Here is a 13,004-nt window from a genome sequence, read left to right as displayed (position 1 = left end):
ACAGCTCCCAGCTGCATTTACATGAGAACAGAAACTGTTAAAACATGTGCAAAAGATTTATTTTCAAAAAGCAGTGAAATATTAGACACCAGCATTGGAGATGGGAATCTATCATAGCAGATTGTAAACAGGAAACCAAGAAAAGGCAGCCAACATGAAGACATTAACAGTCGTGAACATTTAAGCTTTCATTTCCTGAGCAAACATGGTAGTTTAACATCATTTGCGCCGTAAATCATTGTATTACCTACCCCTTTCAACGGACTTGACTGTGTTATAGAAAATTTAATCCACGACATAACTCTACTCAGGAGAATTCTGCTGTTCACATTCTGGTTACAGAAGAAAATGGACTGACTGTCTCAATATGCTCATGACGTACAACTCAGTCAGAGGAAGTTGGGGTCTGGACAGGGGGAGGCAGCCCTTTATAGGGTCGCAGGCAGCAAGTCTTTCAGAAGCATTAAGCTTAAAAAAGGAACGTTTCCTCTCCCTTTTCATTTTAAACTAAAGCCTTCTTTTTTCACTTTGGTGCCTTCTAAAGACTCCCACTAATTCCTAAAATAGCGAGACATCTTCACTTCTTCAAAATTAAACCAAAAGCTAAACTCTGGGCAACGTTGCTGTTCGATAGTAAAATTAACTGTTTCTAACCAAATTCTTGATGATTACACTTTCCATGCTGTATGGTTCGTAAAATGGGTTAATGTAACTGTAGTAAGTACATTTTTTTTAAATGGTAATTTAGCTTTAAGGATTTGATTTTTTTAAAGACAGTTACTCAGGAATAGTGATTATCAGTACAGGTAAAAGTAATATCTAATGCAAAATAACACACGATTACATAAAGTTAACTTTTATTTTAAAAAGGGACCCACAGATCACTTTAGTCCTGGGGAGGGTTTGTTTTAAGTGTGGTGTCTTCCTGGCCTCTACTGGCGTCAATCTGTAACCATCTGTCTGGAAGCCGAACAGCAAAAACTTAGATTTATATAGCAGCTTTAACATGATGACAACTAGCTAGGTGCTTCACAGAGGTGTTAAATCTTACAGGGAGTTGCAGAAGGAGATATTAGTCCAAATGTCAAAAGCTTGGTCAAAGAGTTATGCTTTAACGGGTAGTCTTAAAGTAAGAGGAGAGAGATAGAGAGAGTATTCCAGACCTTAGAGTTATAGAGATGTACCGCACCGAAACAGACCCTTCGGCCCAATTTGTCCGCTGACCAGCTATGCTAAATTAATCTAGTCCCATTTGCAGGATTTGGCCCTTATCTCTCTAAACATTTCCTTTTCATGTACCCATCCAGATGCTTTTTAAATACTGTAACTGTACCAACATCTACCACTTCCTCTGGCAGCTCATTCCATACCCGCACGACCCTCTGCATGAAAAAATTGCCCACAGGTCCCTTTTAACTTTTTCCTCTCCCACCTTACACCTATGACCTCTGGTTTTGGACTCACCACCCTGGGAAAAAGACCTTAGCTATTCACCCTATCCGTGGCCCTCATGATTTTATGAGCCTCGGTAAGGTTCTATAACACAGTCAAGTCCGTTGAAAGGGGTAGGTAATACAATGATTTACGGCGCAAAGTTTGACAATCAATGTGATGAAAAGTGGGGATGTGCAAAAGGTTAGAATTAGTGGAACACAGATGGTGGAAATCCATAAGGCTGAAGGAGATTACAGATAGTTAGATAGGTGAGGCTGCGCACGGAGCTGAAAGGCCAAGATTAAGTAGTTGAAGCTTTGATGGAACTGAAGACAAAATGGGTCAGTGGTGATGGTTGGAGAGGCGATGGCACAAGTTTAGGATTGCTAGTGGTAGACATTTGGATGAGCTCATGTTTACAGACTGTGAAACATGGAAAGCTTGACTATGTCCATGTACGCTCTCCTTTCCTTTCAGTTTACCCTTTCCTCCATTAGAGCAGTGCCTGCCCTCTGCTCGTTATTCCCGTTCAATGATACAAATAAGGCTCACTACAGCAAAGAAAGCAGAGTTGCATTTAAATGGTGTACGTCACATGGTAAGGACATTCTAAAGAGCTTTCCTGCCAATGACAGATCTCGACATGCAATGGGTTCAGAGAGAAGTGGAGCACTGATAGCACTTACAGACAAATATGCACTGACCAGATAGACAAACCCCTCTCAGCCAGGAGACCCAGGTTTGGATCTACTCCAGAGACGTGTCATAGTACCTGATGTGGAGGTGCTGGTGTTGGACTGGGGTGGACAAAGTCAGAAGTCACTCAACACCAGGTTACAATCCAAGGGGTTTATTGGAAATTACAAGCTTTCAAAGCATTACACCTTCATTAAGTGAAGTGGAGGGAGTTCACAGGCTCAAAATTTGTAGGTGGAGAGATCATTGCAAAGTAGCTCCAGGTAATTAAGTGTGTCAAAAGATAGTGAGTGCAATGTTGGCGGGCTGAATAACAAGTTATTGCAGGTGATCAAGAGTGTCAAATAGTTTGAGTAAAGCATCAACTGCTGAATAGGAAGTGAAGGAATAACCTATGATGGCACAGGCCAATTTAAAAATACCTATACAAAGAAAATTGGCTCCTCTTTGCTCATTGCACAAGGAACAGTGGACACAGATTTAAGGTTTTGGACAAGTGATGTGTTCTAGGATCTGAGGAAGAGCTGCTTCACAGAGTGATAATAAGCAGGTACTAACTGCCTGCAAGGGTGCTGGGAGGAGAGACCAAAGGTAAAAGATAATTGAATGGGCAGTTCTGAGAATAAGATAAATTTGAAGGGTAGAAGAATGCACGAGAAATAGATTTGATGGGTCAAATGACCTCCTTTTGTGCCAATCAGCAACCATGAAAGTAAGCTCCCATAAATAACAGGTGGAATAATGATCAATTTGTTTTGTTTTAGTCAATGAATCACAAAATCCCTAAAATGTGGAAGCAGGCCATTCAGCCCAGCACAACATGCCAAAGAGCATCCCACCCACAAACCCCTGCCCTAACCCTGCATTTCCCACAGCCAATCCATCCTAATCTGCACATCTTTGGACTATGGGAGGAAACCGGAGCATCCAGAGGAAATCCATGCAGGCACGGGGAGATTATGCAAGCTCCACACAGACAGTCACCCAGTGGTGGAATTGAACCCAGGTCTCTCGTGCTGAGAGGCAACAGTGCAAACCACTGAGCCACTGTGCTGCTCAAATGAATGGATGCTTTGAAAGCAAAAGTGGGGTTGAAGAGAAGGGAAGTAAATCAGGAAGAAAAGGAGAAATGGAGGAGGGGATTCTGCAACTGCAACTTTGGAAGTATGGGCGAATGGATATGGTGTAAATACAACTACAAAACCCAAATGTGAAATCCACGGCAATCACATTTCTTGTTGACACTCAATCTGGGCTCACATGTCAATAGGGACCTAAGAGTGAAAAACTACAGGCACAGGTGGAACTGCAGGAAAGGGGAGGGCGATGGAGTTGGGGTTGGGAGGTGGTGCGCAGGGAGAGAGTAAGAGAGAGAGCAGATTGAGTGATACAAGGAGGGAGGGAGGGAGAGAAGGAAGGAGGGGTGGGGGTGGGGCGGGGAGGGAGGGGGTTGGGGAGAGAATGACATGGGCTCAAATCCTACCATGGCAGCTGGTGGAACTTGAATTTAATGACTGTGTCGAAATTGGAAATTAATTTTAATAATGGCTATCACAAACCATCAAATCTAACCTGGCTCACTCATGTCTGTATGGGAAGGAAGTCTACCTTACTCAATCTGGCATCCATGAGACTCCAGATCCACTGCCATGTAGTTGACCCAAAAATGCCGTTGGTAACTACTCAGCAATGCCAGTCAACTCAAGGGGGCGTTAGAGATGGGCAACAGGTGTTGGACTTGGCAGAAGCACCCAGATCTCATTACAGAACAAAGAAACCCAAATCTGGGCCAGTGCAATCAGGAACAGAGAGAAGATGATCAGCAGGATGGACTGGAATAATTGATCAAGTTACCAGCTGGTGTATTTCCTGAACTGAGAAATTCTCAGAGAGTTTAATCATGCCCAGGAAATGACATATGTGATGTCTCCAGATGATGGCGAGACATCAACTTCACACTCATGGTTTATAAACATCCCCCGAATGCCTCAGTTCACATTTACATCTCATCCTATCACAGACTGGATCTCTGGCTTGTCAGAACTCAGTTGGGGACTGCAAGCTACAAGTGTAACTGAGAGAGTCTAATAACCACAAGTTTCTTCAGTGACATCACCCTGTGCTAATAATCCACAATCTTGTGAAGAAACAGAACCCAGAAAAACTTCCAAACACAGAGTCTGAGCGGAAAAATTCAACCACCTTTTAAAAAGCCTACAGCCTGGTTAGCGCTCTAGATTAACACTGAGAAGTATAGCATAGAAAGCAGTTATTCAGCCACATCCAAGAATAATATAAAACTAATCTGCTCCCTAGTCCAGAATATTGCACCATTAAAAATGCTGCAATCTCTTTTTGTAATCATATTCTCTCTGTGGATGATGCTGACAGCATCTGTTCGCCATCATTAATGTCCCTGGAATGAGAAACTTTCAGAGAAACTTTACAGTGTTCCTGCTGACAGCAGTTGAAGTGGATGCAGGTGAATGCTATTCAAGTGATGAATTTACCTCCAGGCCAGAGGGGTTGGCTAGTTCAGTTGTTTGGAAGCCTGGTTTGCAATGAAGACTAAAACCAGCCACAAGGGTTCAACCTGCATCAGCTAAGGTTACCATGAAGGGCTAGCCTTTAATGGGATCAAGTGGTGTAGAAGTCGTGCTCACCTCTGAGCTAGGTGACCCAGGTTCAAGTCCCACCGCTCTGGAGGTGTGTAATCACATTTCTGAACAGGGTGATTAGAAAAGTAGGTTAATTAATAAAATCAAGACAGCACTGGAGGGATCCTTTGCTGCATTAGTAGAGAGCCTACCTCCAAAACAAGAGGCCTCGATTTAAGTTCCATCTGGTCCAGAAGTGTGTAATAACATCTCTGATCAGGTTGGTTGGGAAATATATATTTTATGTAGGTGACAGGAGGGCTCTTGTGGCTCAGTGGTATTATCCCTATCTCTGAGCTTGGAGGCCTTAGTTCAGGTTCCACCTGCTCCACAGGTGTATAATAACATTTCTGAACAAGTTGAAAAGAAAATTACTATTTTAGAACTATGCCAGACTACACGAGTGTTCCACAATTATGATCATCCTGCACTCACAAAGCAACTAACAACCTAGTTACTGAGTATAAATATAACTCTGTCCTTAAAAACAAATAATTTGAAGAAATATGTTGGTTTATGTGCTCATGTTGTAAAACTAATATTTTGTTTGCACTGTACCCTCCCAAGATAAAGCATTTAAATGGCTGTATAATGCTTTTTTTTTTAAAATCACCTATTTTACAGTCGACTGACATTTAAAAAGTCATATATTTGAAGTTAAGTGGTAAATGCCAGAAACACAATATCTGCTGCTTGCAGCATGATCGACATCTTGTCGCCGCAATGAATAAGGAATACACATACCTGATACAAACAGCGCTTTGCAAACCACTGACACTTCAAGCTCCCTTGCAATTCTGGTGCAGGATCTCGGTGTTACACAGATGCATTCCCCTGCCTTAGCACCCGGGTTCCGGGACACGCTGCTGGCTGCCCACCTGCTGCTGATGACCTCCTCCTGCACTTGGAATTTCAGCACAGGCCTTCCCCCTCACTAAAACCTAGTCCAGCACAGCATCACTTCCCATCGAATGAGGCACTTCAAAACTTTGCAATAAAGTCCCAGAGTGAGCAAGAGCTCCCTGAAGGAGTTAACAAACATGTCCCTCACCCACAAAAGCTACACAAGGCCCCTTGTACTTGAGATTTGAGGAGGTAAGGATAAATTATCTTGTCATTACATTTTTGATGTTGTTGTGTAAGATAGTTAGTAACTGAAACAGACCTCACCAAATAAGCCCACTATTGTACAAAGGATGGCTCTTGGGAGCTAACCACTTTGTTACCAGTTCTCGTACGGCTGCAATTCACTGCTAGGTTCTATGCATGTAACAGTAACATAGAATTATAGAATCCCTGTAGAGTGGAAGGAAGCCATTCAGTCCATCAAGTCTTTACTGACCCTCAGGTGAGCATTCCACCCAGTCCCAACCTGTACCCTATCCCCGTAAAACTGCATTTCCCTTGGCTAATCCACCTAGCCTGCACATCCCTGGTTACCATGGGACAACCCAGCACGGCCAATCCAATTTGGATGGTGGTAGGAAACTGGAACACCTGGAGGAAACCTATGCAGACACAGGCAGATTGTGCAAATGGCAAACAGATGGTTGCTAGTGGCTAGAATTGAACTGGAGTCCCTGTGCTGTGAGGCAGTACCACTAACCACTGAGCCACCATGCCATGTGTGTGTTTAAGCCTAGGTCCTGCCTGAGGTCTTAGAAGAGTCTCTCATGCAACTCAGATCTGATGTAACTAGCTATTAAATGTTACCTAACAAACCCCCCTGTCTACCAAGACCAAGCCTATCCTCTACCAGACTGAAATCTTTCCCACTCAGTATCGGTAATGTGTCAGCACTGGCAACAAGGATTGGTGGCAATAAGTTTACCCAGAGCTTCTCAGATAGGGCTGGTGGATACAACTACAGCATATAACAGCAGGCTAACAGGGCTGGTGTCTGAAACACGCCAGAAATTATAACTAATTTTATACAAGCTTCTCACATCTGCAACTGCACCTTCCTTCCCTGGGTTCCCTGCCAGTGACAATAAAGAAGATGACTAATATCATGGGAACACTAATACTTCCTCATTCTCCCTCAAAATACCCCATTATCCTGGTTTGGATATATAGCCTCATTTCCCCAATAGTTCTTGATTGATATCCTAAAAATTCCTGCCACCACAATGGGAATATCCTTACTGCAATGCTGTAGTAAATTAAACAGAATCTGCTCCACCATTACCTCAAAGCAAGTAAATGAGACCTTGTCAGTGGCAGTCACATCCCACAAACAAACATCAACTAAAGATGTTCTTTCCCCATTCCATAATCTTCACAGATTTCATCAACCTCGCTCAAGTGAGGTAGTCTGGGATGGTCCTGCAGGGGGGCGTGAAGAAGTAGGGCTTCAGCATAAGCATTACAATGGGGTACATTAGTAAGTCAGTTCTCTCAGGGCTTTTATCATTGACCTATAATTGGTGTACGGATAAGGATGTAGAGAATGTCATCAGTACATACCTTGTTCTTATGCTTTCCACTTGACATCTTGTTTTTGAGGTAGCTGAAAGTTCGAGCTACTTTAGTGCTGCCTTTCCCTTCCAAATCCTTCCTTGTTGGACTTGGGGGCACTTGGCTATAATCCTCTTCGGAAATGCTGTACAATAAAAATAAACAACTCTTTAAGACGTGTAATGAAAACAAAGTGCCGAGGAAGCATCACCAGACCTGAAACATTAACTCCGGCTTTTTTTCTTCACAGATACTGCCAGACCTGCTGAGCTTCTGTTTACTGAAGAGACTTAGAAGGTATGGCAGCCTTTCTGGATAGAGAAACAGATTTCACGTTTCATGTTCAACATACACACAACTTTGTTCTGAACGAGTCATTTTGGACTCAAAATGGCGAATCCGTTTCTCTCTCCTAAAGTGTGACCTGACCTCTTGAGTTTTTTTTTACTGCTTTCAATTTTGAATCTCAATGTTAGTTTCTTTTGTGGCCAATTCTTGTCTCCGTTGAGGCTTCTCCTGGATGAGATGGCAGCATGTCGTGTCATCTCAGAAAGATTATTTCATCCAGAATTCTTGAGTAACCACATACACTATTTTAGCCTTGCTGTTATTCAACTGTCTTGATCCTTCATTTTTCTTTCTCTGTTAAGTAGAATTCCCCAGCCTACAGAAAACTGAAAATACATGAATTTTGCTTCCAATGTCCACCTTTTTCATGCCTTTACCAGATGCATCTCTGAAGCTTCTCTCCACTTTCTCACTCATTTTCAGTGATAGGCTGCCTATGCATATTCATGACTATCCCACAAACCCTGACCCGCATTTACCATTCATAGAATCCCTAGTGTGTAAACAGGCCCTTCAGCCCAACAAGTCCATACCGACCCTCACAGCATCCCACCCAGACCCATCCCCCTATAACCCACCTAATCTACGCACCCCTGAACACTGTGGGTAATTTAGCATGGCCATTCCACCTAGCCTGCACAGCTTTGGACTGTGGGAGGAAACCGGAGCACCCGGAAGAAACCAATGCAGACACAGGGAGAATGTGCAAACTCCACACACAGTTGCCTGAGGGCGGAATTGAACCCGGGACCTTGGCGCTGTGAGGCAGCAGTGCTCACCACTGAGACACCATGCTGCTCCACTTGCTCCTCCTGCCTTTCTCTTTACAATATGAAACCCACCACTTTTCCACCTCTCTTCAGTCCAAGGAAAGAGTCATTTTAGACTTGAAATATTAACTCTATTTGTCTCTCCACAGAGCTGCCGAGTTTCTTCAGCAATTCGTGTTTTCATTTCAAATCTCCAGCATTCTCAGTATTTTGCTTTAGTATTTAAAATTTTGAGAGAGACTTAGTCCTCTGAACTTCTGTTTGATTTTATGGGCAATTAAATCATGCAGAAGATGCAGGAGATATAACAGTTAGTAAAGGCAGTCCCCGGGTTACAAACAGGTTCTGTTCCCGAGTCTGCTTGCAAGTTGATTTGTACACAAGTCAGAACACAATGTAGGACAACATAAAATAGCCACTCATAAGTAATCAGGGGCTCACTGATGAGCAAAAAACAGTAGGTAGTGTGTGTACAAGGGATGAGGAGAACAAGGGATCTCTCAGGAAAAGTGGGGGTTAGTTAAGGATTAAACGCAATGCCAGACTCAATGCCCTGCTAATATCAGGTATAAAGCAAGGAAACTAGCAAGTTCAGATTCAGGTTCATTCTTTATTTGCAATACACATCAGGTAAAGTGGAAGAAAAGCTGAAGGCATCTCGTCTGGTCGCCATGTCCTGAGTTGAGACATGGTGAAGAAAGCCAGTGCACATGCAGTCTGACTTACACATGATTATAGACCCACAGCCAGCTTAAAGAGTTCTCAGAAATTGCCAAACAAGACTTGCGGTTCAAAGGGAACCGGGGATAGGCCGCAAATGTTCACTTTGCCAGCAATGCTTACATTCTACGAGAGAATTAAAGAATTGTCACTGGAAGATGTGCACACGTGTGACTATGAGAGTTTCTGCATAGAGTGGAGTTGGCTGACCATGTGGTGAAAGCAAATTCAGTCACGTTACAAATGGACATTATATAGATATCTGAAAAGATTTGTAGGGCTGCATGGAAAAGACAGGGGAATGAGGTGCCCTTACAGAAACAGACTCTGCTTTGGAGGTGTAATCATTCTATGACACGACTTTTTCCTTTGAGAATACTCAACAAACTTGAAAATGTTCAGGAAAGTAGGGGATAGAAAATGCTCAAATTTGGACCTGGGTCCTAGCTCAAATAAATTATTTTTTAAAAATTAAGTTCCACTGACTAACAGTGAATTGTGGTCACTTACCTCTGGCCCAGACAGTTGCCGGTGGATGGTCTTAAACCTGGACAGGAAAGTTCCAATATTAATATTTTTGTTAATTCAGAAGTGCAGAAATTTGCTAATTATTAAGAATCAAAAATAACCCAAATACTGAAATGACAAATAACTGAAATGGTCAAATTTGTTCTAATATACACATAATTACTACAAAGGACATTAATAGATGATGGGTATAAAGTGATGGAATTGTTGTAGACAGTGGGAATAGCTTCATTCAAAGCAGTCAGCTGGCAATCAATTTCACATGCTCAAAATGAGTTATTTACATCAATTTCCTCTAAGCATTTAAAGCAAAACAATCTACAAAGAAAATCAGAATGAGATTCACGTAGATATACGTTTTCCTTTATAGTCAAGTGTGTTATAGCAGTAGGAGGTTGGTTAGCTCAGTTGGCTGGACAGTTGGTTTGTGATGCAGAATGATGCCAACAGTATGGGTTCAGCTCCTGCACTGACTGAAATTAGCATGAAGAACTCTCCTTTACAGTCTCTCTCTTCATCCAAGATGTGGAAATCCTCTGGTTAAACCACCACCAGTTGTCTCCCTGTTGTGAGACAGCAGCCCAATGATCTGGTAAGACTATGGCAAGGTGACCTTTACTGTACCTTACAACAGTACACAATATTTCTCATCAAAAATAACCCTCACCCAAAGTCCCTCACTTGCTGATCACAATACAAACATATTTATATGCTTTAAAAAATGTACCGTGATTCAATGATCGCCCACCTGCTAAGCTACCTGAAGACTCCACAATCTTGACATCCTATGGGCAGCACAGAGGGAGACTGGCTACTTGGGAATACAGTTTTATTTAGAAGTTACACACAGGGTGAGGGTGGGATGTTTGGGAGGAGGGTGGGATTTTGGCAGGTGGCCTGGAGCAACAGCAGAAGCATATAAATATTAGCACTTTCAGCTTCAGAAATTTAAGTCACACTCCTCACCTCTTGGCCCATGTATGTAACATTCCTGTGGTTAAACAGGTCTTTTTCATCAGATAGTACTGGAGTGGATCAGACTGTTGTTCTTGACCTTCACCTAACTGCTTTTTTTTGGTTTGTTTAAATTACACAGTTACTGAATAATTAATGATATAACATACAATTGTATTGAACTATACAAAGTGTACAATTGAATTTGACCCCTTTTGATGTCTGAGAAGGCTGCAAATAAGCCACTGCTGAAGTCACATAGGGTGGGGTGGAGGTTCACAAACAGGTGAGAAACAGCACAAGGAAGGACAGAGTGAATCAAGTCTTCAAGCAGGACGTAGGAAGGGGAAACAGATTGAGCAAGGAAGTCTGTCTGTAGATGTTCAAGAACGGCCAAAGGAACTGAGTTTTCATCAACTGTGCTATTTTCTGGAACTCTCTTTCAAAAGATGATTCACCTATTTAAACTGATCTAGAAGCATGAGTCCAGCCTAGGGAGGTTTCTCATGGTGAATCGAAATTGGTTTATCAGAATTGGTCTGTCTATGGCTGAGCATTATAAGCAGAATGCTCACAAACTCTGCTGCCGTGAGAGCTGTTAAACTCACAGTTTAACAATAAGCATTTTCTACCTACTATTTTTATTTCCGTAGGTGACACCACAACCTGATCTCTACCCACCAGCTTGAGATTTGAACCCACAAACTCTGACAGGGTTATCGCCAAGTCACACTGATACCACACCCAAAGTAGGTTTGCACAATTGTAATCACTCAACCTTTTACAGCTTTGTCTCGCAGGGGACAGGCAAGTGGCTGTTCCACCTCCCAGCCCAAAAGCACTGGCTCTCTGTTGGTATATAAAGCCCATCACTGTTTAGTGACCCGCAAGGGCCTAGGCAGCTATGGAAGACCTCACAGTTCAACACCAGCCCCATATCACAAAATGCTCACATACACTTTCAGGCAAGAGTTGTAGGTACACTGTAAGCCAAATACTTAACATCTCAGGTCCAAAGTCACATTATTTCTCACAATGTCACTTTGGTCAGTATGATATTAGACAAATAAAAGACCATCTGTAATCTCAGCTGCTACTCTTAAGAATGTGTAAAGCCCCATTATAATCTTGGAGCTGCATACATATCTAAAGGATGCAGCTAGAAGTCATGAGGCAGAAGGTGACTTGAGGGCATCTCTGCTGGTTGTGATTTTGTGGGAAGGATCCAGGAAACTCTGAAATATTGGTACTGAAACAAGCAATATGGAAATGGAAGCAGAAATTGCTGCACAAACTCAGCAGGTCTGGCATCTGTCTCAGTTCTGAAGAAGAGTCACTGGTCTTAAAAGGTGAACTCTGCTTTCTCTTCACCAATGCTGCCAGACCTACTGAGTTCTTGCAGCAATATCCAATTTTGTTTGAGATTTCCAACATCTGCAGTTCTTTGTTTTCATGTAGAAATTGAAACAATTTCCATTGTCACACAACTCCCTTCCACGTGCACATCAGGATTAGGACAATGTTTGCTGCCTTTTTGTGTGGTGACATCCTAAATACAGGATACAGACAGGTCTATTCCGTCCAATGGTCCACACACAGGGCTCATCTATTCTGGTGCTGACATTCCAGAAGAGTTCCAGGCCACCTCACTTCATGTTAGCACCAGCTTCCATTTAACAGGTTCTGCTCCAGGCAGGATTGTAGCGAGTGAGTGAAATTTAACACAAAGAACCATCTTTGGGCAATTTGGGTGTTAACTTCCATAAGAAGGTTCTTCTCAGTACAGAGTCATCTTGCAGGATATCATGTCTAAATAATTTCTACGTTAAAGGTACTGATCCTTTGCTGAGTACAATTCCACAGACACGATCCTGAATCATCTTTGTTCATGTGGAATCCTACACTCGCAGGGCCGACGAGCTCTTCAACCTTTGGAGGCATCACTGGACGCCCAGACTCTGACCCCTCTCCCAAGCTTTACTGTACTTTCAGCAACTCAACCACCAGCATTAGCATTGACAATTGACATCGACAGTCACCTACAAAGACCACTTGCCTCGTTTGTTTTCCAGCCCTGCTGCATAAATCAAAACGACAGCAGCAGATATTCGGTATGGCAGCTTGGGGGGGGGGGGGGGGGCACCCTGTAGATGCCATTCAAAAGCTTGGGACCTGGTGTTTCTTCTTTCAGAGTGACTACTGCTCTGAAAGAGGAACTCAGAGGCAAAGTAATTGGCTCAAACTGGGGATCAGGTCAGTTGTGCATGACTGCACTACAACCTGTGGATCTGCAGACCTTTGATTGAAACAGATGACTTATTCCAGAAGTGAACAACAGCTTTTCTCAGCCTCACCAAACAGCACAATTATTATCTCTTCGTTAACCTTATTTAACAGCTTTTGAGTTGACTCCATTTTTGAGGAATGAACTCAGAAACAA

General features: G+C 42.7%; 1 protein-coding gene across 1 annotated transcript in view; it reads right to left on the bottom strand.

Annotated features, from left to right (window-relative positions):
• LOC125467172 (A-kinase anchor protein 13-like) overlaps positions 1 to 13,004 on the bottom strand; it is a 335,592-nt gene that overhangs the window by 91,892 nt on the left and 230,696 nt on the right. The window contains exons 17-18 of the mRNA XM_048562633.2: positions 9,593 to 9,629; positions 7,254 to 7,389 (exon numbers count right to left, since the gene is read on the bottom strand). Coding sequence (XP_048418590.2) covers positions 7,254 to 7,389; positions 9,593 to 9,629 — 173 coding nt within the window. The remainder of the gene's footprint in view (positions 1 to 7,253; positions 7,390 to 9,592; positions 9,630 to 13,004) is intronic.

This window comes from Stegostoma tigrinum, chromosome 33 (genome assembly GCF_030684315.1).
Source record: "Stegostoma tigrinum isolate sSteTig4 chromosome 33, sSteTig4.hap1, whole genome shotgun sequence".
NCBI lineage: Eukaryota > Metazoa > Chordata > Chondrichthyes > Orectolobiformes > Stegostomatidae > Stegostoma > Stegostoma tigrinum.
Note: the sequence above shows the minus strand (reverse complement) of the source record. Positions and strands in the feature narration are given on the sequence as shown.